The 25,502-nt window shown below is 38.9% G+C and overlaps 1 protein-coding gene across 1 annotated transcript; it reads left to right on the forward strand.

Moving 5' to 3' along the window:
* The first annotated feature begins 3,160 nt into the window (after positions 1 to 3,160).
* On the forward strand, positions 3,161 to 25,403 carry LOC113673863 (uncharacterized). Its single transcript, XM_027190319.2, has 23 exons — positions 3,161 to 3,599; positions 7,745 to 8,038; positions 8,440 to 8,736; positions 9,360 to 9,659; positions 10,466 to 10,777; positions 11,749 to 11,892; positions 12,687 to 12,971; positions 14,209 to 14,541; positions 15,299 to 15,673; positions 16,440 to 16,790; positions 17,044 to 17,337; positions 17,703 to 18,032; positions 18,729 to 18,998; positions 19,564 to 19,848; positions 20,480 to 20,665; positions 20,917 to 21,024; positions 21,497 to 21,696; positions 22,324 to 22,446; positions 22,709 to 22,779; positions 22,866 to 22,906; positions 22,996 to 23,092; positions 23,275 to 23,380; positions 23,615 to 25,403. Exons 1-23 carry the CDS (start codon positions 3,533 to 3,535, stop codon positions 24,233 to 24,235), a joined length of 5,490 nt encoding a protein of 1,829 aa, XP_027046120.2. The 5' UTR covers positions 3,161 to 3,532; the 3' UTR covers positions 24,236 to 25,403.
* Positions 25,404 to 25,502: the final 99 nt, after the last annotated feature.

Consider the following 25,502-nt stretch of genomic DNA (forward strand, 5'->3'; position numbering starts at 1 on the left):
CACAGTGAAACGCAAGGGATTAAATTGCGATTGGTTTAGTTTTTCATCTGGTTGATTGGGAAGGATGCGCAAGTTTAAACTGTTTGGTCTGATCTGACAGAGCACAGAAAAGCAAAACCAACATGTTATGAAATTCAAGATTACTTCTGGCACTCACTTATAAATTGCTCTCTGGTTTTGTAAACGCGGTTAACTCCATAATTTTACATTAACTCTAATTAGATAACTATATTAACGCCTCGAATCTTGATTCGCTTTTTTTGCCTAACCTTTGCCTCTTAGTTATCAGCACCCTGCATGGCTAATAACAAAGTTTTATTTTCTCAGTACATTAAAGATAAATTGCGCCAGTAACAAAATTCAGCTGCCCAACCCAACATCAGTCATATCACGGCCGTCTCATCACACATGTTCTTAATAAACTGCTGAGAAACAGATGATGTCCAAGTGACACTGCAACCCACGAGGTTGTCAGACCATGGGTTTGTTTCATCTCAACATATCTACACTACACCCTCTTAAAAAAGACATAGATTATATCTCAGGTGATATCATCCCTAAGTTATGAATATGACTCAACCTTCCGCTGTATTTTATTTCTTCTAGGTCATTCAGAAAAGTCAAGGCTCAAGCCGCCTGAAATATCCTACATTCCACGTCTGTCTAATGATCTGCAAAAGAGCTTGAAATACTTTTTACGTGCACGTAAGGCAATACTGATAGCCTCCCCCACCACTTTAAAATTTCATCCACGTCTATCGTGCAATTTAAATGATGTCTATTGCTTTAGATATTTTTTGCCATCAGAGACCACTAGGCCCTGTTGTACGACATCATATGCATTATATCTGTTGGCTGCATTAGACAGGCGAGAGAGCTACTCAAGAAGATGAGTGGCCACGATCTTTCACAGACCACTAACGAGACATTCCAGCTTCTATTTCCTCTCGTTCGGGAAGAACTTTTGGTTAAGTCTTTGTCGTCCAGCAAAGCCGTAACTAATTAAACTTTCATGAAAAGCGTTTCCTTTTGTGGTTCATTTTCTTTATTGATCAAGGGATTCGTCAATCGCCACTGTCAAATAGAATGTACAACTGATCAAGAAACACGGTAAAAATGGTCATGAGGGTGGCAAATTTAAATGAATATTATTAATTCGACTCATTAGTAGGCTACTCACACGGTCTCCTATTTACGTCGAAGCCCGGAAATAGGGCAACATCGACGCCAAGTTGACCGTCCAACTTTTTGAAGATAAATTGACGTTTATCAAAACTGAAAATGATGTAAGTTATTTTCCAATAACAAAATGAAATGTGTTCCCACGAGAACCTCAGCTTTGAGTATAATTTTCACAGATTTCAAACCATGGCGGCTAGTTTCATCCGGTCCAAAAATAAGGTTCTCAGAAAAACAGAAGGTGTGTTTGTTGTTTACAAGCCCTCAACCTGATTGACTTTCAAAAGAACTCTGGAAAAACTTCCGTTTCTTTGTTAAAGTCAGTCACAAAGCAGTCGTAATCCTTCTCTTTTATCTGATACGACAATCGACAACAAAAGCTGTGAACGGAATAAATCATATGGACAATTGCTAAGCCCACCTCATCAGTTTCCCACGTGGAACTATCACCTTTGCAAAGCAAACATACAAGTTTCGAAACCGATTCAATACAAAACAGGAAGTGTCTCGGCGGGGTTTCGAAAGCCAGGTCGGTCAAAATAAAAATTTTGTCAATATCGGTCCCATTTAAAAATAAACCTAATTATGGTTTCGTTATTAATCCTCTTTCGACCCTTTCTGCATCTCGAACATTTTCTCCTTCCGTTTTAGCATGCCCATATGGTCAACACTCGGCCGTCTTAACACTTGGTGTTGCCCTACCCGTCTCAAAGTTTTTGCGGAGGTGTTCATATGATTCAGTCTGGGCTGAAACTAAAGGGACGCAGAGGTTTACATTTTTGCACGTACCTCGCTGATGTCGGGCAAGCAAATTCAGATCATAAAAAAAGAAAAATTGGAAACATTTCACAATACATTGAACCAGGCTTGAGGTTTTAATCGAAAGAGGGCCTTGTGAATAATAAAGAAAGTGCACTTTTATTAATATCGAGCAACCCTCTCCCAAAATGAACAAAGGAGTCAAAATGCACCGATTTTCCACTGGTCTGAAATGGAAGAGGGAGATATGTCGAAACGTTGATTCAGACTAACCGAAAAAATTGTTTAGTCAGTTGATTTATTTCAAAAGAAGTTCCACGGTCTTGAAGCGCAGCAAGTGACAGACGATCGGAATGTTGTTTAAAAGTCATCTTGCCGCCTAACAGTACTTGTTATCTGCGCTCCTTAAACTCACCAGTAAAATGCTAGAAATTCATAATTATAAACTCTTTCTAGATAAAGGAATCGTAGATTTCGATTGAAACTCTTTGGTGCATACTACCAAGTTTGGTAGCTGTGGTTTTGCTTCAGCTCTTTATCGATCAAATTGACATATTTTGGTGTCCCATTATCGCCCCCGAAACCTGAAACTCAAAGACGTGCCCGGATTTCCTTCTTACCGTCTGTTTTCTTTGAAATTTTTAAACAGAAGTCTCAAACAGCATTGCCTTGAACGCGCTAAAACTACACTTAGATCCTTTGTTTTCAACTTCTCATTTCGCGATAAAGATCAGATACTCTGATTTGTGGTTGTTTTTCTTTCTTTTTTTTTTCCTTTCTTCTCTTTTAGTCTCCAAGTGAAGAAAATTAATTGATTAGTAATATCTTAACCCTCTCAGTTTCGTCGGGAAGTGGCATTAGCTGATATTGTTTGCCGATTTTTTTCCATTGGCAAAGAAAAACCTCAAATACAGGACGTAAACCTCGAGAACTTCCCTCTTCCTGTTGATAGAGTCACTGGCTCAACAGATAAGTTTTAAATGCGGAACAATCTCGTGAAATTTTTAATCTCAAAGGATTGTTCACTAGTCAGTTTTTTCCTTCACTGACACGCTTGCTGGACACTTTCCAAGAATCGGCGGCAAAGAGTGTGGTCGTTACGCTGGTTGCGTGACAAGATGTGAAAATTAACACTCGGCTCAATTAAGAGTAATACGTGCTCCTTGGTTCCTGCTGGAATATCGCTCAGTCGAAAAGATCCTCACCTCATGAATTTTTAAAATGCTGATAGACACATTCAGTAAGGATGGAAGTTTATAAGTGACCTTGTCTGTGATATGTCATTTTTCTTTGCTCTTCTATCTCTCTAACACGCTGACATGCTTGACATCAAGCAATCAGTGACGTGTTTACTTACGTTTCTGCTTCCGTCCGCGCCCATTGAGTGGTTTCCCATTGTGCATTGAAGTTTAGTCATTATCTCTATCTGCGGCAACATTGTATTGGCCGTCGCTAACGCTAATGTTCAACGAGAGAATTTCGATTCAGCTACTGGGAAAACGCTTGTAAAGTGCATGAAGCCTTAGTGGGTTCATTCTCGCCAAAGCTAGGGACTCAAAACCGTTTCAATTCAGTCTTCGCTCCGATTTTCTCGATGGCACGTTTGCGGATGCAGATTGCGTCTTATTTAGCTACCCTTTTCTTCTTTGTCCAGTTTAGAGGTGAGTGGTTCAGCTGATTGCTCAATTGCCCAGCAGTTTGCATTGTGTACATGCAGTTACCGGTTAAAGATGCAATGATGGAAAGGTTACACCGCAGTTGATGCTATTCGAACGGAGGCTGCACGGATTTCAACGCGTGTTTAATAATACGGCAAATTAAAAGCAATTATTATTCACGCTAACGCAAATTACTAAGGAATAAAGTTAGTTCATTATGATTTACAAACGTCATTACACTTGTACCTTTAATTTCTGGTATTCAAACCTTGCCGTCGATTTCACTTTCCTATCGGCGTGAAATGTCGTGCTATGCCGAGCCTAATTGAAAAACTTTTACGGGTTGCTACTTTCATAGTTCATGTCAATAACAGCATATTTCTTTAATTATTCATCCATCTACTCAGTGAACTAATTACTGCACCACAGCTGTCTCTAGTTCATAATAGATTATTTTTGCAGGGATATTTTATCACCGCTTTCGATTCTCCTACGAATCTAGACAGTACTAGCCATTTCACAATGCCACTCGCCATTTGCAATTAATTGTTTTGAAACTTTCAGTATCTGCGTTACAGCACTAGACAAACTTTGCACGTTTTCACTTCCCTCGTAAATTGAGCAACGCTTTACAACATTCCACACATGCATATTCATATTATTATAGCACAGATAACATGCTAATAACACAAAACGTTTCACGAACCTTTGGCCTAGATAGCACTACTAATAATTCTGAACACAAATTTCCCTAACAGTTCTAAATGTAGCAGAATATTGTGATATTTCCGTCGGTTTTTTTTTTTTTTTTTAGCCAGTAATAATTTTTATCTCGTGTTAAATCCTACAAAGCGGCTTTTCTATTACTATTCAGCACGAAGATATGTAAATAAGTACGATCCCAGTAGCAGATATAAGCGGTACTTTATTAACGTCGAGAGACTGTAGCTGCGTGCTCACATCCTCACATGATAAATTTTACGTGAGTGATTTTGACATCTCACGCATAAGCAAATTATTTGTGTTTTTCGATGTTTTCTAAGAACTTGTTATACATCTCGTACTTGTCTATTTGGAAGGTAATTACCACGACAACGCTTGAAACGAAACCCGTCATGAAGTGCCCTTGCGCGGAATTTTCGTATGGCAACTTAGCAAACACGCACCTCCTGTCCTCTTAGCTAATGTTTACAATGAGTAATTAAAGGCAAAAATAAGAGAAGAGGAAACTGCCTCTGGCAGTTATTTTCTTTTCATATCACAACTACGCAATAATTACTTATAATTTTTGCGAATTCTTCTATTTTAATTAAAATAAAACAAATATTTCGAAGTAATTACGTCAATTGGCCATAGGGTTTTTTCACTTTTACTCCTCCTCCATTCCCCGTATAATTCAAACAAAACTCGAGTAACATATTTTTTTTCCTGTCAGCATTACGCTAGCAGAATACTCAATGAATTTTAATCATATATACTAATGACACTTCTTATTGATTGTATTTTCAAAAAAGAAAATGAATAACATTAATGATAACAGAATTTGTGTTCTTTGATAATTTGTCAAGTACGTTAATCTCGGGTTTACAGTGTAGTATTTTCCATCTTATGGTTTAAATGTCTGCATAGTTTGAGGGAGATGAAGAAGAATTTCATTTATGTTACCTGGCACCATTTTGCTTCGGTTTTCAGTATGATTTCTGATTAGCATGGAGTAATACATTTAAGCTGATTTGGATGAAAATTATTGTTCATATCCCACTTGTATTGCCAACACTGAACACTAATTTCAAAAGGGAGAAGTTTCCGTCTTTTGAAATAAAGGTTTATATGTGAATTTGAACATTTCTTTTTTAATTATGATGAAATTAAGATTGCTCTTAATAATTACTGTACCTGTGGGGAGGCTACTTGGAATATATTGTTTGGCATTTGACCAACGTCATCAGTGCAAATATTCATGAGAGCTCCTTTGAAAACAAGTCAAATAGTAATTTCTTTTTGCTGTAATTAAAGCAAAGCAAACATGTGCAATGAATGTATAGTATATTGACTTTCAACAAATATTCATGAAATTACATTACCCCAGTTGTAATGGTCTAGGAAAAAAGACAGTTTTATTTTTTTAAAAACCGGGTCATATGTTCCTTTCATATGGCAAACTGTTATTCATGTGAAAAAATCATGTTTCATGTATTTTTTTCTGCAAATTCAGATGCAGATGTGAGAATTGTATTTTGAACTGGGTATTAAAATTTAATTGGAGGTAGAAAATTAATTTACTGGTTCTAACTTCAGAACAATAAACTGCTTGCAGAAAGAGTTGAAAAAGTTCATTATTAATTAATCTGAGATTGTTATCTTTAACCATAGGATCACTTATAAGATAATGAACACACCAGCTGCCAGTCCTCATAATTGTCAAGCAGAACCTTAATGAATTGTGGAAAAAAATACTGTCAGAAGTTTTTCCTTTATTACTGGGTAACTCTAAAGAACATGTTACCCCTTACTTTGTGGTACATGTAAGAGCATGATAATCGGCATAACATCTGAGTTGTGAATGTAATCAGCTCAAAAAAACATTTCAACAGCAATTATTCATAGAAGAAAGAGAAGGAGAATGAATGATCTTGACAGTTCCCTCCAGAGAATAGAAGTTGTGAAATTTTGTGACCATGTGCAAATAATCTACATGACATGTATAAGCTGTTTGCAACTTGTCTCTTGTCAGTGGTAAAACTGTAGTATACTCTTTTCACCCTTTCACTGCCATGATCTCATAAATAATTCTCCTTCCAGTGAACTCTTCATTGCAAGTGCAATTTTATATCATGAACTATTAGAATTAATCTTAACAAACACCTTTTCAGAAACCACTACAATAAGCGCAACCTCTTTACTTAAGACTTCTGGGATGGTTTTTGACGTAATCATGGGTATCATGATCATCATCATTATAACTTTTGTTATGATTCATCAAATATTTTCGCCTGAGCCCTATTGGTCTAAATGCATCACATGACCAAGTGATCACTTGCTAAAACTGGATGATATCTGAGAATGTCACCTAGGTGATATTCCTTAATTTTCAAACCTTACATCCTCTACGATACAGTGTAAGTCTTCATTAAAATCTTAACTGAAGATGAAAATGCATTCTATGGCTGTTACAAAAGAAGGAAAATATTTGTTTGTTCACTAAGTCAAACCAAAAAACACTCAAAAGAAAACATTTCATGCGGCAAACAGTAGGCTGTGATTAAATTTGTGAAAGATAATAAACACTGTTTAAAGTGGTCGAAACTTGTCCATCAGCGCGTAGTTAGTAAAGCAATAATGGTGTATAAGAAAAGTTACCATACCATACTGTAGCCTCTATTTTGGATGATGTTATGCTTGTATATTTGTCATTGGACTTAATCTGTTCCTCGAAGCACAACGATTTCCTCAAGTTTCACTTATTGTTTATGTATCAGTATTATTTATGTAATTGCTGTGAATGGTGCTGCAGTGAGCAAGCAGCAACACTAATCTTGAGAGGCTTTCTGTGGCGCATAGGTCTGGGCTTGAGTTTATGTAATCATTATTTTTGCCTTGAGGCCTGTTCTTGAACTGTTAGACATTATTTTTCAATCTTTTTTATTAGTAAGTATCATGTATCGTTTTTAAAAAGGCGAAGGGTTTGTCTATGCATGTGTATATGTTGTTCTTGGTGGAGATGGAGCACCCATTTTCTCTGCTAAGTTTCAGGCTATCATGCTATCTACTACAGAGAGCGAGGAGGGGGGTGGGGGGTGGAGGAAACCTTTGAGTATCTATGGGGGTAAGAGAATCCAAACATTTGAAAGTGAAAAATCCATACCCTTCCCCAAAAATTACAAACTTTCTTTGAAAATAACATGTTTTTGACATATTTACACTTTATTCTTGTACTTTTGTATATTTTCTGTGATTTAATTATTTTTAAGAAGCATTATATAATAACTAAACTATTCCTAGGTTCCTTTCCTTAACTAATATGCCATACTTTACAGGCTCACAGTATAATGAATTAACCTTGCAGCACTTCACTTTCCATAAGAAACTGCTAGTTATCATTATATAGTTGATCGTTTTTAGTTGATTGTTTATTGTTATTTTTTCAGGGGGATCCCAGTACTCCCTAGCAAATCATCGCAAACCAAGCTACATAATTGCTATGATTGGATACTCTGTTGATCTAGATTGTCAAATGAATGATCCTTATGTTAGTGTTTCTCTAAAACAAACAAAAGAAAAAAAGGATTTTGACAGGATTGCAGATGGAATCAAAGTTACACAGAGTGGACAAATATTTACCATCAACAATGTTGAAAAGACTGATGAAGGAAAATATTTCTGCAAAGTTGGACCAACTTCTATGCGGATAGAAGAAGTTTTGGCAACGAGGAAAACAACAGGTTAATATTATAAATATATTTATTATATTATATATATATATTATGTTGTATATTTACTTAAATTTGTAAAAGGTGGCAATTGAGGTACATGTAAAATTTCTTATTCAAATAATTAATTTTTTGACTGGCTGTTTAAACCATTTCAGAGAACTGTGTCTGGTACGGTGGCCCATAGAGGACAGGCAATCCACTTTTTAAGTTTAATTTATCATGCAGTAAATGAGATTTGTCACATGATAAAATCAAAATATTGCGTGATAAATAAAAAATTATTGCGCAGTAAATGGGACCCGCAATCATGCACATTGTTTCCAAGGACAAGACAACAATGGCTGCAACAATTGGAAAACCCCTCAAAAGAAATGTTAATCACAGTAATCTTTGATTTGATTCTTTCACAGGAAAATACATTTCTTCATTTTCAATACTTCCAACAAATGCTACAGCAAAAGAAGGAGAAAGTGTCACTTTCACTTGCACTGTAACTGGAAAAGGCATAAAAAATGTGGAATGGTATAAAAACAAAAAGAGAGTTTCTAGTACATCACAGAACTTTAATGATACATATGTGAGCACTCTTCAGCTGTCACCAGTCACATCTTCTCAAGCTGGCCTGTTTGAATGCCGTGCAACGTTTGCATATGGATTAAACATGTATAAGGCATATAAAGCCAAATCAGGATTGCTCTCAGTTACAGGTAGAGAAGTCATGTTGTATAGCAAAATAAACTATGAAGCCTATGGGGAAATTTAGTACCATGGACAGATCAGTTACAAACTGTTTTACTCCTATTAAGAATCAGGTCAAATTATTATCATGTCCTTTTGGAAATCGGACAGAAGTGAATTGGCTTTTGTTAATTGTGGCACATTTAAAGCTCCCCTACTTGTTAGGAGAATCCAAGGTATTAATCACAGAGTCTTGGGGTTCAATATTGTCAAAGATAACTTTGAGTTTCTTATTTCCAAACATGCCAGTGATATTTCTAAATCTCTACAAAAAAAAGCCAAAGGGCTAACACTTGAAACATCAGCTTTTTTACCCTCTATGATGGCCAATTTACATTTTCAACTCAGTTGTTTTCACTAAATTACCTGCTATACTCTCCCACTGACACAGCACCACAGTCTCTTTAGAAACCTTCCCCCTTTATTCATAAGACACAAGATCTTACACTCAAGGGACTGGCATGACTTAAGTGCTGTGTTGAATAGCTCCTAGTTGTCACATGAACTATGCAATTACTGTCTTTGTCCCTGACTATGAAAATGTTTCTGGTTGAAAGAGAATCATTTACTTAATGTAGTGGTTGTATTTCAGAGTTTAACTTCATGGCAAAGAAGAGACAGTACCAGAGATTATTTGTCGGAGACCCTCTGACAATCAACTGTAGAACCAATGACCAGACAGCATCTTCCTCTAGTTTATGGAAGAAGAAAGATGATACAAATCCAGCAGAGGAAATTCTTCCAAATAACAGATCTATAACACAAAGGAAAAACAGATTTTATTTTAAAAGTGTGTCACTGGATGATGCTGGTCTGTACATGTGCAAGGCTACCTTGCCAAGTATAAACAAGACTATTAAAGAGGAAATTACTAGCCTGCTTGTCTTTACAGGTGATGAAATAATCTTGTTATTTTACATTTCAGGAGGGTATTTACCACAATGAAGGGTGTGACAAAAGATCTCCATTTTAACCATTTATCACTGAGAGTGACAAGCATCTAATTTATCCTTACAGTGGTAGCTCCACTGAATCAAACATTAAAGGTTGTGAGAATAATGAGAGAATAAAGGAAATGGTCCCAAGTAAAGCTTTTGAGGAGGCGAGCGTGGCCTAGTGGTTAGGGCACTGCACTTGTAAGCCGGAGGTCCCGGGTTCAAGTCCTCCTCCCTGCCACTGGATGGATTTGTCTTCGGTGGCCCCGAATTCAACTCCTGCACGCTTTATAAATAGCCAACTGGTCTGCCTCCTACCAGTTGGGGTTTTTAACGAGTTTCTGTCCATTTACGATATTTGTTTCCTTATTTACAGTGTCCCCAATTAGCACAGCAGTGCTAAAATACACTGACACTTATTATTATTATTATTATTATTAACAGATTCTCTTCGTCAGTACCATAGGAAAAGTATGAAGAAAATTATGGAGATAGTGCATACTGATGTTCGGTTGTATGGGGTTAACCTCTTACTGACCCTCTTTCATCAAAGTCCCTTAACTTATGTAATTTCCTTTAACCAAAATGGTGGTAGAATTCATCATAATCTCTGAAAATTATTTCAAATTTATCACAGTACCCAGATACCTAGATAAGCATTACTTCCTTTCAAAGTCCTCTTAATTTTTAGGATGTCACATTACATGTATGTTTCCACCAGGAAATTATCAGACAGAAATATTTATTTTCATCACTTTGTTAGGTGATCAAAGACGTCCTTGGCCTCAAGTGTACCCATTCACTTCCAGTGTCCTTCGAGATCAGAATTTCAATTTCTCCTGTCAGGTGCCCGGTAATGGAGTCTCCATCACATGGTTGAAAAATGGGGGGAAGGTTCAGAATCACCAGACACAGTTACAATCAAGGAAAACACTAAAAGGCCTTCCCTTAAATGAAAATATTCTGATGCTGAAGACAGTTTCATGGGTAGATGCAGCAAATTACACTTGTGTGGTTACAACCTCTCAACAGCCAGGATATTCCAGCAACATTACAAGGGAGTTATTTGTTGAAGGTACTGTTAAAAGTGCTATTATAGTTATTTACTTTCTCTGAAGTCCTGACCAGCTTCGCCATCTATGTTCAGGTTCAGATGTTGATCATAGCTTCCGGAAAAAACATGTGGTACCATGGATGTTGGGCATATCATGGGTGTTGAACATATTGTAGTTGAGGGGTCTGGGTTTATTTGTAATCAGTCCTATCACTATTCATTTTGCAAAGGTGGGTAACAGACTGCTTATATTATAAATGAATAAAGTGGGTAAGTTCCCTAAAGAAACTGTTATTGCAAAAAGTTATAAATTGGTGAAACAGGAAGACGACTAGGTGACCGATTCTGAGAACACCTTTAAGACTTAGAAAGAAATGACAGGGAGGCATCCAAACCATTCACTAGACACTTTAATCTCCATAATCATTCTAAAAAGCATATGGCAGTTTGCAGCCTTTCCCTACATCTAGGCAGTTCAGAGAGCCGCAAAACACTAGAACAAAAATTTATTTTCTAAATCAGCACTCTCAATCCCCACAGTATCAACAAGCGCTTTTCATTCAACTTATTTATTCCTGTTTTCTTGTCACCATATTCCCACCAATAGTGTGGCTCCATTTCTGCATATAAACCCACTCACAACCCACGATTCCTCCAATCACTCTGACAAAGGGCTAACACTTGAAATATCAGCCTCCAGACACTTTACAGTGGCCAATTTACATTTTCAACTCAGTTGTTAACACTTAATCACCTGCTTATGTTCCAGGCAGGTTGGGATTAGCTGCTCTTAGTTTCTGTTGCAGCATGTCAGCGCCTGGATGGACTACTAATAAACTTATTAAAGATTATTACTCAGAGTTTTATCAGGTGTTTTTACTAAAAAAAAAAATTGCTTTGAACACTTTTGATGACCAGCTTTGAGAAGGCCTTCAGTATAGATTCTGCCAAATTTTAACTGAGTGCATAGTTTACATTTCTTTTACATCCAGAATGTCTTGAGCCCAATGAAAAGTTTGGTGATCCCACTGATCCAAGTGGCTACTTTGTATGCAAACAAGGGATCCCTATCAAAGAATTATGTCCACAGTGGATGATATGGAGCCTGGAAGAAAAGCGCTGCACTTCAAATCTGTGTAAGCTGTACAATTGCTGTAGTTGTTTGTCATTAGATGTTCCTAGACTCTATGTAAGTGCATATGGATGCAGTTATCATTATATGTGTACTAGTATTCAATCACAAATGCAGCAGTCGGTCTGGCTGTGCTATTCAATCTCTATTTATTTCTTGATAAATAGTGAATAGTGGACAGTGAGCAACTGTGAAAAAAATAAAATGAAAACTTAGGCCTGTCTTGTCCCAAGGTTTTCAATGTAGCAGATACCTCAAGCTCATTATGCATCAGTCATTTCCAAGCATCAACATCTTACTCTCCTCCCCCCCCCTCCCTTATTCAAATTCCACACCCCCAGGCATATATGATGGTCAAATGCCTGTGGGTTGCCCTGAAAAAAGGGGGGAGAGTCAGAGGGGGCAATGTTGGAGCTTCAAATAAATTGGTGCTTTATTTATTGTTAAATATATAATTAATTTGAGAGTGTTTTAGTCTTACAATTTGTTGTGGAGATTTAATTTTTAAGGAGGAATGAAGGAAGGTGCAGACACAGTAAAAGATAATAATTATTTTTGCAACCCCTCTCACATAGGAATTAAGGCAGGATGAAAAGATTCATCATCATTCAAATGCCAATCATATAATATTTAGTTTTTTCAGTACACTTAACTTCAAAATCAAGTAATGTTTCCCAGATTTAATGTTGGCTTAGTTAAGGCAACATTGAATGAGTGAGTAATGTTAACCACATGTTAATCTGCTGATGAAAGTTGAAAATGTCATTATGGTTCAATAAATTACTGGTCTTTTTGCAGCATGGGTTGTTCGTGGCTCTGGGCTCTCGTATGTCATCTCAGGAACAGTATTTCAATTGGACTGCCAACTCAATGATCGAAATACACAGGTGAAGCTAAGCAGAAAATATTCAGAGGATGGGGACTTTCAAGAGATTCCACAGTCAGACAAAACTATTACACAAGATGGCCAGAATTTCTCAATACTCTTTACTGGTAACAAGATGATATTCAAATGCGAGGCTATAGGGAAGAATGGACAAGTTGTTCCTGAGCCAAAGGAAGTGAAACTTATGAAGGCAATAGGTAGGAATGCTGTTTAGCTTATACAATAGTCGTGGTTACACTGGCCTTTTTACCCATGGGTAAATAGCGTTTGCTCACGGGCAAGGACGTTTTTGTGTGTAACCGCTTTCCCCAGACTCAAACTGCCCTTCTTTTTATGAATACGTCAAAAAGAACAAAAGAACTTCCCAGTCCTGAACTGAAAAGTTCGGTTTATCTGCTTCCTGAGGTTGCTTGACCAATCATAAAGCAGAATGAAGCATATACAGGAAATCGCCTGCAGTGTTTTGAAGTGACCTCCGATGTGCTTGGCTAATTTCGCGCCTTCTTCGGTGTCTTCTCGCAAAAAACTGCTGGACTGTTATATTTATGGAGGACTGTCATATAAAAGGCAGGAGAATCACTGAAATTTAGCTTAATAGTTCTCGATTCGTAACATCCTTGTTGCTCTGTACTTTTCCTGCCAATTTTTCAGGTCAGTGAACTCATATCTAATTATATCCGACCCTGAAGGGAGTCTTTTACTGTGTAACCGCATCCCCATGGGTAACATGAAACCTGAGTTTAACCAAACCCAAGCCATTTACCCTCCGTAAAGCCCCAAACCCAAAGTGTGTGTAACCACGGCTAATGTATTGATATTGGTTCTTGTGTCATTTAACAAGCAACATTTTATGCGAAGTGAAATATTGTGGTGACTTGCCTTGATGATAATTTTGGGTAGGACTGGATATACTGCAGACAAATTTTAAAATGTGGATTTATTTGATAGGAGCATTCTTGACCCTCACACACACAAAATGTACGATCCCTTTCGGTCCCCGCCACCCCTCAACCCCATCCCTCCCCCACCCCACTTAAGGAAAAGTTTAGACGACTTCTTCTTCGTCCCGAAAATTTTCACTCTTAAATATGTAAGCCTTTTACTTTGTACTAAATTCGACTATTATGGGGGATCTAACGCAATTTCAATGTTTGGTACCTATAGAAACGGATCCAAACTCAATTGTAGAATATTCCCCCAAGCTTTGAAGGTGGACAGAGATCAACAAGGTTAAGAAGCTAACGTTTTTCAATGACCTAACCACCCCTCCCACAGTCTCTGATTGTTCCCTGCCCCATCCTCCTCCTTTCCGTTAAGGTTTACAAGGGTAACTGACTGCGCATGCCTTCCTTCAACTACATCATAAAATTCAAGGAATAATGTCAGACCGTAATTGCACTCTCGTGGATTTTTTTTCTCATATTTTCTTTGCAGACTTTCAGGTACATGTTAACGTTCAAACCATACCTCACTGTATTCATGGTCCTTTGGAGGTAAATGAGAGAGTCACAGTAGTCTGCCGTGGGTATCATCACGGTGGTGTAAAGTGGTTTAAGATAAATCCAGGATCGACAGTTCCTCAGGACATAACAGATACATCTATGGTGATCCGTCAAGCGTCACGTCCCTTGAAAACGGGTCATTGGGAGAGAAACGTTACTTTGGAACTGAAAAATGTGAAGCGAAGCGACAGAGGGGAGTATCTCTGCTGGAAAAGCAATGGATACAATGCTACCGCCAACATTAGTATCATCATCGATGTGGCAGGTAAATTAACCTAGTGGTCAGGTTCTGTCGCTCTTTCGTGGAATATAAAAAGACTATGGGATAAGATAAGCTGCTGCTCATTGTGTGATCGTATCGATAGAGCAATATTTCAAAACTGTGTGTCGAAAATAATCCGAGAGTGCTTTGGTTTTGCTTCACCTCATTCTGTGATTAGTCCGAGAAAAAACTCGCGCCACCATCTCCTTCAATCAGCTGTAAATTTCGTGACTTGGTTACCCGCGTTTTCCCGCGTTTTGGGTAGTTTACTTAGTTTTACTTTGGTCGCTGTGATATCTTTGGATTTAGTTTTACGACTCTCTGTCGAAAAGCGCCCTCTCGTGCTCTGTAAATGCAATGGGTTAGAATCACATAGGGTTAAAGCAAGAGCTGGGATTTTTCTACTTAAAGCGCTAGAAAAGTGGAATTCGAATAGCTGCATAAGATTTAACGACAGCGTGGTAAAAGCGAAGCGTATCACAGCATTGAGAAAGATGTCATACAGATTTCAAAATTAACATATTAACTGTGGTGAACTCCTCATGCATTCAAACGTATTAAAACAGTCGCCAAGAGATTTTCAATTAAATGTCTTGCCAGCTTTATATCTAGGTGATTTCTTTATCATAGCATCGCATACTCCTTTGATATCTCTTACTTCACAAAGTCATGCACATAGTCATACAGATATAGCTTTATATCTAGGTGATTTCATTATCATAGCATCGCTAACTCCTTTGATATCTTTTTTGCTACATAGTTCCCTCACCAGCAAGGATAGCCGGTCCACCACAACACCGGTCTGTAGAAGAGCGTTCTAATGTCACATTCCGCTGCACTGTAAGTGGTTCCCCCCCTCCAACAGTACAGTGGCAGAGGGGAAACAGAATAGTCGCCACATGCGAAGGAAAAACTGGCATTTGTTCCTCCATCGATGGAACTAAGTTTGTAGCAGAGTGGAAGGATGAGAGAGAGTGTTTAAGCCAACTATGGAGTTCTCAAACAAGCGGTAGATGGCTAAGTACGTTAAAAGTCGTGGACACCCGGTTTCCGGCAGATGATGATAACTACACTTGCGTAGTTAACAATGACTTGGATGAAGCAGTCAAACGGCATGCACGGCTTCAAGTTATAGGTAAGCTTAACGAATTATTCGGGTTCATGTCAGGGGGATCAAAAGATCGATGGCTTAAGGCAGTACTCGCTGAGGGACAAATCACTGAACTTATTGTAAGCCTCTGCTATGATTCACCTCTTGTTGCATGGTCTTCTGTGCGAAAATCCTCCTCCCTGCGACATAGCTTTTGTCTCCCCATTATGTTGCACAAATTTAATTTGATTTGAATTTGTGCCAAGATCAAAGCGGTGACGTGAGTCGCACACGAAACGGTTTGTCAGGTTTGTCACATAGAACTGTCGCTCAATGTGTTGTGGTCCTTACCCAGTGGAACCTTGTAGCAGGGGCGCGGGGACCAGGGATAGCGCAGCGTTGTAAGCACTGGCTGTGGTTTGAGTTCGATTTCCGGAACTGATGTGACATGTGGTTGAGTTTATTGCTGGTTCTCTTTCATTGCTCTGAGAGTTTTTCTTTGGGTTGTGCCCCCCCTCCCCCCCCCCCCCCTGCAAAATGCACCACTCCAAATTCCAATGCGAACTGCAAACATCGGAGTTACAGCCACGCCTGAGAGTGACAGGACAGGCGTTTCATTTCTTCTCCAATTCTCCGTGTCATATCCCTTGGAAATGTTCCGGGAAGGCACGCTCGATTCATTTAGTCATAGTGATGAATTAACAAATTGACTGAGCAGGGCCATCTACACCCTATACTAACAGCCTCCTTTGAAAACTCCTCCTTGAAACTTGTTTTAACGGACGGTTATTGTTACATATTTCACCTCTAGTTCGTCCGAAGTTAATCAAAGAAACTATGAGCGGATTCGAAAAGCCTGCTGTCTTCAAAGACACAGAAGAGGAGTTGGAATGCACAACCGAACGCAGTAATCCTGCAGCTAATTTCACGTGGAATTATCAGAATATCAAAGTCGGATGCAAAGAACCCTCTGATTGCCAACCATCGGGAAAATGGATAAGAATCTCGAGTAGTTTAGTTGGAGAGGTAGTACAACGGTCTCTTAATACCAGCGTTCTCAGAGTACCAAGCCACATCGATAGAAAGTTTTTCAAGTGTACCGCAACAAACCCCGCCGACTGTGGAAAGAGAGACTCGAAGGTGTACGCGTTTATTCGAAGAGGTCAGTCAATACTACAGTGTTCATTTGACGGAAAATTTAAGACCTTTCGTACCTAAGAAACCTTTGTGGAATTAGGGAACTCTTCGATTTGTTACAGCCGGGTTAGGCTTTTTCAAGCCAAACTCCCAAAACAAACTCCAGGTCCTGGAGAGTACTCCTTCACTCGTGGAGCCCAATCAGAGTGGAATCCACCCTCTTCGAGAAGATACCATGTAAAATTCGATTTTCAAGTATTGTCTTTTCTGCATTTCAGACGTGCCACTCTACCTCGAAAATTTGTATGTCAAGCCCAATCCTCTCGTAACAGCCAATGTTGGTGATAACATTACATTAACATGTGAGGCCAATATTGGTGTCTTCAAAGAATTCCCATCCTGGTTTAAAGGAGGACAAACCCTCAGAAGTAGATCAGTCAGGAAGAATAAAGAAATAAGTGAGCTTCGTATAACTAATACGTCGCTCGACGATGCTGGTCTTTACATCTGTTCAGCCGAGAAGCTTAGTGATGGATTCAACACAAAAAAGTCTATTGAAGTGGTGTTGCGGGGTGAGTGAAACGTTACGTTAGAGTTCCTCTCTTCGAAATATACTACGTTGCGTTACGATACGTCAGAGATTAAATTTGAGAGCTTTAGAGGTGTACATAGTTTGACGCTACTTTCGTGTTTCAGCGTGACTCCTATCTTCTCCCCTCCCCCCTCCCTCTTCCTAGCTTTTGGTAGTCTCTTCCATCTCCCATTTTATATCATAAAATTTATATAACATTATCAAAATATATGGTGAAAATGGAGATAAAAGAATCATAACGTTCCGACTTTCAGATGCAATTATCAACTGATCGAGAACCCAGCACAGGATAACTTTACACCGGCGGAGTTCTCACATTTCCTTTCGTTTGAAATTTTCTTGCAGAGCTGACAAAGCCGAGTGTTTCCATCACTCCTAATGTAACCAGACTCGGAGGCCAAGGCGTTGAATTATTCTGCAATGTCACTGCAAATCCTCTGCCGGCATCTGTCACTTGGAGACGAAACGGAGAAATAATAAAAATTCAGAAAACCAAGAGTGACGACTGCGGTCAACTGCAGAGGGGTGTCTACGAAATGAGTGGAGGAACGATTCCCGGGGTTTGGCGAATATTTATCTGCTCTGTCAGCGACTCTTATCACACAGGCGTTTATCAGTGCGCGGTGGAGAACGCCAGAGGTCCAGGATCTGCTGATACGTTCTTGAATATCTTGGGTAAATAAAGAGCTAAAATTCGTCACATTTCTGTATTCATGCAAAACTTCGACCCAGAAGGTGTTGAAAAACATGACACGACCTATTGCAATTGCATGAGTGAATGACAGGCTTTCAGGGGTTTCTCTAAAAGGCGGTACACTGCCGTCCTTTCAGCTTAGGAGCAGGCTTTCGTGTTTAGGTTACTCCTTGCGGTACAGCCGCCTTTAACACCATCGGCAGCCGCCAATGGAAAAAGTTTGACCCACTGCAACCCCTGGTTTTCTAGCTCATGATTCATGATCATAGACAATTAAAGAGTTCATTTAAAGTTTAATATCCAAACCTCCCAAAACAGTCTAAATTCTGCCTTGTTTTCCTATCATGGGAAAGGAAAGGAATTATCGATTGATTGGTACGTTAAAATTTTCTTTAGCCTTAATACATTAAGATATCTTGGGTATATTTTCCTTACTGTTCTTCTGACATTTCCTATGGTGCTGACAAGGAGAATTTGTTCAACAATCAGAAGTGTCTAAATTTGCTGATCATTTCCTTTATTCTCGTGACCTTCATTTGTTGATTCAGTGCTGATTTTGTAAGGAGAAGTTAGATGTTAGTCTAACTAAGGGGGAGGGGCTCAAGTAGACGGTTGAGGACAGCTTAGTTTAGACTTGCGACTTGAAGCCGGATGTTTTTATTTTGATGTCCATGCAGAGGAGCCAACTGTATCCGTGACAGAGATCTCACAATTTGAGGAAAATGTCCAGCTGCAATGTGCTGTGACTGGAAACCCACCTCCTACCGTGACCTGGCAGAGAATCAACAGCGAAGGTCAAATTGTGCCGCTACCTGATGCAACGAGAAGATTCGCCAACCAGACGGTGTATATCATTGAGGTGTCGGTTGGGAGCAACGAAGCATCATATCAATGTGTGGCAACCAATTCTCAAGGAAAGAAAAATCAGACTTACGATTTGCCCTCTAGTAAGTTGTTTTAAATTCAGTACTATCTCATTAAGATCAGTTTGTGCCGCGTTTAAGTGAATACAAATTTTCATCAGAGGCTGTATGTCGACTGAACAAGGTTTCAAGGACGGACCCAGTAATTTATGGTCCATACTTTAGTATAAATAACACAGAAAATCACTTTTCTTTTTCTTTTTAGCCAGAGCCTAAATAAGGTTAAGAACACTTAAAGATGAGTAAATTTTAAAGACCCCAAGTCGAGTAGTAGCATGCAATCCTGTTGTTGCAAGAATTTTGGTGTCAGCAAGTAGTAAAATAATTCGGTTCATCCCAGCAACTGCGCACCTACCCTCCCCTAACCTAATAAAATTCTACTAATAGCACGTTAGGGGAAATGTCGGGTTAGGGGAGGGGTAGGTGCGCAATTGATCATATACTAAAACTGATCCAAAATCTCATTGGCATGATACGGGGGAAGGGGGTAGCCTTCCAGACTTTCCCTGGGGGGAGGGAGTGGCCCTCCAGAACTCCCCAGTGGATCGGCCTCGTGAGTTTCACTATCTTTTTCTCTTTTCTCCACAAGAACCCATAGTCGGAGCTGTCAAACTCCTTAAGGACGAAAGCGAGTTCTCCAAAGTTGCCTTGATCGTTGTTATCGCTGTCAGCAGTTTCGTGATCTTGTTCCTTCTATTTATCATTGTGGTTCTTTATCGGCGAAAGAAGCGATACGGCGGATTTTACATCTTCACGCTTCCGCCTGCTCCTGATTATATTATGAAGTTAGATCCAGAGAGATCCTTGTTGGAACAAACAAGCAAACTGCCATACGACGCTCAATGGGAATTTCCCAGGGAACGCCTTGAAATTTGTAAGTACAGAGTGTGTATCCCCGTTTCGTTTACTCGTAGCACGAATTTTTATTGGAGTTAGCATTAATAACAGTCGTATGAACGTGATCAACGAATATTTAACTGCTCCCCTCTTTCGTGTTTGAATTTTCATTTGTGGGTATGACGAAGATTTCTTTTCACCTCTCAGAGGCATGAATTCTTAAACGATAAGCCATCGTTGATATCCTATCTCGGTTAACACGCAACGGTAGTGCCTTGTCGCTAGGTTTAAAGTAAGCATAAATGCACAAAAGATCTAGCCACTTGCCGAGAGCAGAACAGCAATTTCTATGTTCCCAAAAAAACATTTGGCAAAGTTTTGCGAGACCCTTCGTCGAGTAGCTCCCCGTAAAATTCACGGAGCAGCGGGTTAAAACAATTATAGCAACGTTACTAAAATCGTCGCTAAAAATGTGACTTGATTTCGATTGTGCAATCCTGTCACAAGAACTTTGCCAGCAATGCTCATTTCTTTGGCTTCACATTGTGAAAAGTTTCATCCAATTGTGTCCCCAAACAGTTGCGAGACAAGTTTAAACCGAAAAAAAAAAACATGACATTTACACACAATCACAACAATTGACTTGCTACTTACATTTTCTCTCACAGTGAAGCCCCTTGGATCTGGTGCGTTTGGCCAAGTATTCCTTGCGCATGCGGTTGGTATCGTGGCGTTTGACCCGCGCGGTAGCACCAAGCGGAAGTCTGGACGCAGACGGTCAAGATTTGGATCCACGAGTCGGCCTTATGTGAATGACAAACGAGTAACAGCAGTTGCAGTGAAAAGTCTTAAAGGTAACTTCATCATTCTGTATTTACAAAGGAACACTGAGCGGCTTCTCATAAGAAGTCAGTGTTAAGGGGAGAACTACCCCTGTAGGTCAATAAAAACCCAGCCAGACGCGAATGTGCAGTATCCCCTTCTCTGCTGTAAAATCATACCCGCCCCTGGTTTACAGTTCGTATTCGTTTTTCACTATTGTTGTTAATTAAAAATGCTTTTCTTCAAGAATATTTTTCCACTAACCTGTCAATTGTCTCTACAGATTCTGCGACGGAAGCTGAATATAGGGATTTGGCATCTGAACTGAAGATTCTGATCCATATAGGCGAGCATAAAAACATTGTCAACTTGCTTGGCGCATGCACCAAAGGTTCGTTTAAGCTAGGTTTAACTTCATTCAACTTTTGTTGTTTAGCTTCACCCTTTCGTACAACACTTTGTAACATTTTCATCGCTAATGGTAATTTTCTTTTCTTCTTCTGATTCTATTAGAGGATAAGCTGAATTGTAATCAAATTTTTGCTTTTAATGTAAAAGTTGCTTTCATATTATGCGAAAGCGGACTGGAAAACCAACTCAAAGAACGTTGATATTTCAGTCCCAAAAAAATTCCTAACATTTTCCAGACTTTTTATGTAACGCAATTAAGAAATACCTTTTCAAAAGATCCTTCTTAATTGCGTTCCGCATCGTCACTTATTTACGGCCAGAAAACGTTTTACCAGAGTAACGCTTTACTGATACACGACATTTTTCCCTTTAGTTAATATTCTCACCTATCGACCTTAGCATCTACTTTTATTCTAAAACAGAGCAAATAGTAACAACATTCTTCTTCCTAGGTCGCGAGAGAGATCTTTGGGTCATAATAGAGTATTGTCCGCATGGTAACTTACTGGATTTCTTGCGGAAACGCCGAGACATATTCGAAGCAAAATGGAGTACGCCTACCGAACACGCTGACGTTACATTCACAACGATTGATCTTTACATCTGTTCGTTGCAAGTCGCTCGTGCAATGGAATTCCTTACCTCAAGAAAAGTGAGTGTGGTATACCTAAATCTACGAAGCAATTAAAGAAATAACTTGATATAAATATTGTTTTGACCTGCGGATGAAACACGAGTGAAGATTGGTCTTCACGGGTAAGCTGCACTTAACCCTGTAACTCCCAGATCAAATTTGTAATTCTCCTTACTTTTGACCATACAACTCTTATAATGTTAGTTCAGAGAATTCAGTATTGGATCAACCCAATTATCCTCAAATTGATATTTTTCTTTATTTTCATCACTCATCTGGTTGATAGTGTATTGATGTTGTAAGGAGAAATTCTGTCCTGGTCACTCCTGAGCTATGTGATACAAATATTGAGAGAGGGACAAATTCTAGAAGGTTTTTTGTTCCCGTAAAGGAATTTTATCACAATCAACGTGAAAGAAAGAGTAGTTGCCTGATCTCTGTCAACGAAGAGGAAAGTGAAAGCGGTTGACAGTTGTGGTATCTGCTCAACATCCCTTGTTATTCACGCGTCCTGTTTGTTTTTTTGGTTCTTTCATTGAAGGAGAACCCGATTGAGGCTAATCACCCGTAAAATTGGAAATCATCTTCACCTTTTTCATTCAAAGATTTTAATACTAACGTTTCAATTTTGATTCCTTTTTTCAGTGTGTTCATCGTGATCTTGCTGCTCGGAATGTATTAGTGGGTGAGGATTATGTTTTAAAAGTGGCTGACTTTGGATTGGCGAGGGACATCTATAAAGAAGAGAATTACGTCAAGACCACCTCGGTAAGAATCTCACTGCTGTTTTTGATATTTGATATTTTAAAGTCCTACGGCTCCTTATGCAAAATGGATCAAAAGCTATCGTATTTCCTCTTAAGGAAACTGGATTTGTGTTGTTGTTTTTGTTGTTGCTGTTTTCATTATTAGCTTATCCCTGTTCAATTCGCTCACTCCTTCGTTAATGGGTTTTCAATCTCGCTCTCAATGAAAACATCGCTTTTCCTCCTGATTTAAAGTAACCATTCGTTTTTATGTTCGTCCATAGGGCTTGCTCCCAGTGAAATGGATGGCCATCGAAGCCTTGGTTGACCGCGTCTACACGCACAAGAGTGATGTGTAAGTTACACAGATAATCGTGAAAGTTAAAAGTTACTTGTCCCTGTAAACTTTGGTAACGTGTCTCGCATTTCTTTCTCTCGTAGATGGTCTTTTGGGGTTTTGTTGTGGGAGCTGTTTACACTTGGTAAGTTTTTCAGTTTTAATGATGGCGATGTCATGTCAAAGATACGGTGCCTAAAAATTGTCGTCTAAGGGTATTTCTTTATCATTAAGGTGGATGTCCGTACCCAGGTCTCCCGGCCAACGAAGTTTATCAGTATTTGATGGAAGGAAATCGCATGGAGAAGCCATTGGATTGCCCAAATGAAATGTAAGTATTTCATTGATCAGTGAAAAGAGTTTTGATGAGGCTTTTTCGAGCACATTCTTATTTTTCGCCAAACATTTCTAACTTTTCATCACTCATTCATACATCCATATATTCAATCTATCCATCTATTCCTGAAGTTGGTCATATTTACATTTGTATCCAATTATTCATATATTGCACAGGTACGAAGTAATGTGCCATTGTTGGTTGCATAGCCCGGATGACAGACCTTCATTCACGGACCTTACTGCTGAGCTTGATAAACGGTTGGAAGAGAGATCTTCAGAGGTATGCTTTATTAAAAATTTGACCTCAAAAGCGATTTCAAGTTCCATGACTCAAAATAAGAGACAAAATAAGACCTCAATCCTTTCCAGCTATTAAGGGAATTATCTGTGCCTGGTTGCTTACTTTTGACCCCAATTTCAAGTCATCTTTGCAGTAATTTTGCATCGTAATTTATCCAAACTGAGTTCTTCCATCCACTCTCTTTCTTACGGATTCCCTTTACCTCTCTCTCAGACTGGCGAAGGTTACCTTGATCTTGAGAATGCAGAAGATGACCCAGACTTAAACGAGCCAACATTTGACGATGAATATCTGGATCCAGGTGAAAGCCTCATAAGACTTCCAGGCAGCCCCACTTCAGAACAAGAAAAATACGCCCCGCTGCCACCCCTCCCTACAGAAGACATTGAGCTGGAAATCTTTGAGCCAGAAAACCCCAAGGATGAAGAAAAACAGAAATTTATTCTCCAGGACCCACCAAAGGAGAGAGTTGCCCGACGCAAGGACAGCGAGTTGGAAAAAGCTCGTAAAGACACTCTCGATAAAGAGAAGCCCAAAGAAAGTGTGAGCCAGGTAAATGATGACGACTTCATAAGCCAGAAGGAACAGCTTCATTCTGAAGATGAGGATAAGGACGTTTGCGAGAGAAACTCTGGAGTTTTCGAGTATCCACCTGAATACGAACAGAGAAATTCGCCGCTTTCTATGCAAGAAGATGGCTACTACAGCGACCAGAACTCGCCAGGCGCAGACGAAAGGCAGAAATTCATTCCTTCTTCGGACGATGTGTCTTATAAAGAAGGAAAAGTTGGCCTTCGAGGAAGGCAACCCTCCAACAGATACGTGAATTCATAATGAAAATAACCAATAAAATAAAATAATTGTACACGAAATGTTTGGGAAATCAAGCAATAATAGTGTGTGTAGGTCCACTCAGAGCTGCACTGGCTTTGACCCAGCAAAAATTTGCTCTGTCTAAGAAAGAAAAAGAATACTTTGAATGAATGACAGCAAATTTGTAATTTTCAAAGAGACAACCGCGACAATCGCACTTCCGACGACATTAGAGATTTCAAAAACGTCCACAGTTGTCTAAGAAGTGTTTGTTTTCTGTTCACAGATCTCGCAGATCTTTTGGCCTTTTACAAAGTATTGGCGGTTGTTCCAAAAGACAAAAACTACGATAGCTATAGAAAGCTTATATCAAATTCAAATATTTATCCAGTCAATAAATATATAAACAGATAATTAACAAGTTCTGTCTTTTTTGCAGAATACAATGTTACTTCTCTGAGATTTGAATGACTTAAAAAGAAAATTTCTGGACAGAGTAACTTGGTATTCTGTGGAAATGCGATTATTCTGATTATGTCACAGAATATCTATTCGCTTAAACATTTTGCTACAGGCATGATCAGCATTTGAGTTTTTACAATTCTAATTCACTGTCAAACAGACTGATAATGGGAATAAATGAAATTATCAATGAAGGTAAATTATGCTGATAAAACTCTATGTTAGAGAGAGGCAACAAATATATGGTGGGCATTAGTTAGTAGAATCACGTCTCAGATCATGAGAGTGGTGGTTAAAGGGAGATGGTTTCGCTCGACAGGCTCCAGGCAGCGTAAAGTGGTTTTGATCACCCAAGACCACTTACGGAGGCTGTCTATATTTTGTTCAATTTCAGGTTTGTTTCGTTTTACTTAGGCCTTCCTATCCTATGAAAGACCTCCAGTTTTTAATGTAGCATACCAAGACAGCTCACAAAGTAGGAGAGCGGAGTGATTGTAAGAAGGCGCGGTGGGGAAAATGGAAGAGGTATGTCGCTCTCGGGGATTTTGTCTGATAAAAGTGTAGAGGTTTCTACAGTTAACTGAGGCCTACAAGAAAAAATTTACGATAGAATTAGTGAGAAATTATAATGTAATATATCGTATTTATTACATGAACTAATTTCATTTTGTCACAGTTTTACGAGACCACTGCGTGAATGGTCTTAATAAAGTTTTGTTCTTATTGTTATTTTATTTGTTTTTATTATCTCCATAAAAATTCCTCTGAAATGGTTTACTGCGCCAGCCTTCCAACAAAGTTGAAAAGCTTCTCCAATTTCTCACGT

The sequence above is a fragment of the Pocillopora damicornis genome, chromosome 13 (genome assembly GCF_964200805.1).
Source record: "Pocillopora damicornis chromosome 13, jaPocDami1.2, whole genome shotgun sequence".
Taxonomy (NCBI): Eukaryota; Metazoa; Cnidaria; class Anthozoa; order Scleractinia; family Pocilloporidae; genus Pocillopora; species Pocillopora damicornis.

Excerpts from the sequence above, each read along its gene's own strand:
- LOC113673863 (XM_027190319.2), top strand. The coding sequence starts at position 3,533 with ATGGCACGTTTGCGGATGCAGATTGCGTCTTATTTAGCTACCCTTTTC. Across the intron at positions 20,666-20,916 it reads TGCAGTGAAAAGTCTTAAAG|ATTCTGCGACGGAAGCTGAA; the intron begins GTAACTTCATCA and ends TTGTCTCTACAG. Across the intron at positions 22,907-22,995 it reads GTGGGAGCTGTTTACACTTG|GTGGATGTCCGTACCCAGGT; the intron begins GTAAGTTTTTCA and ends TTTATCATTAAG.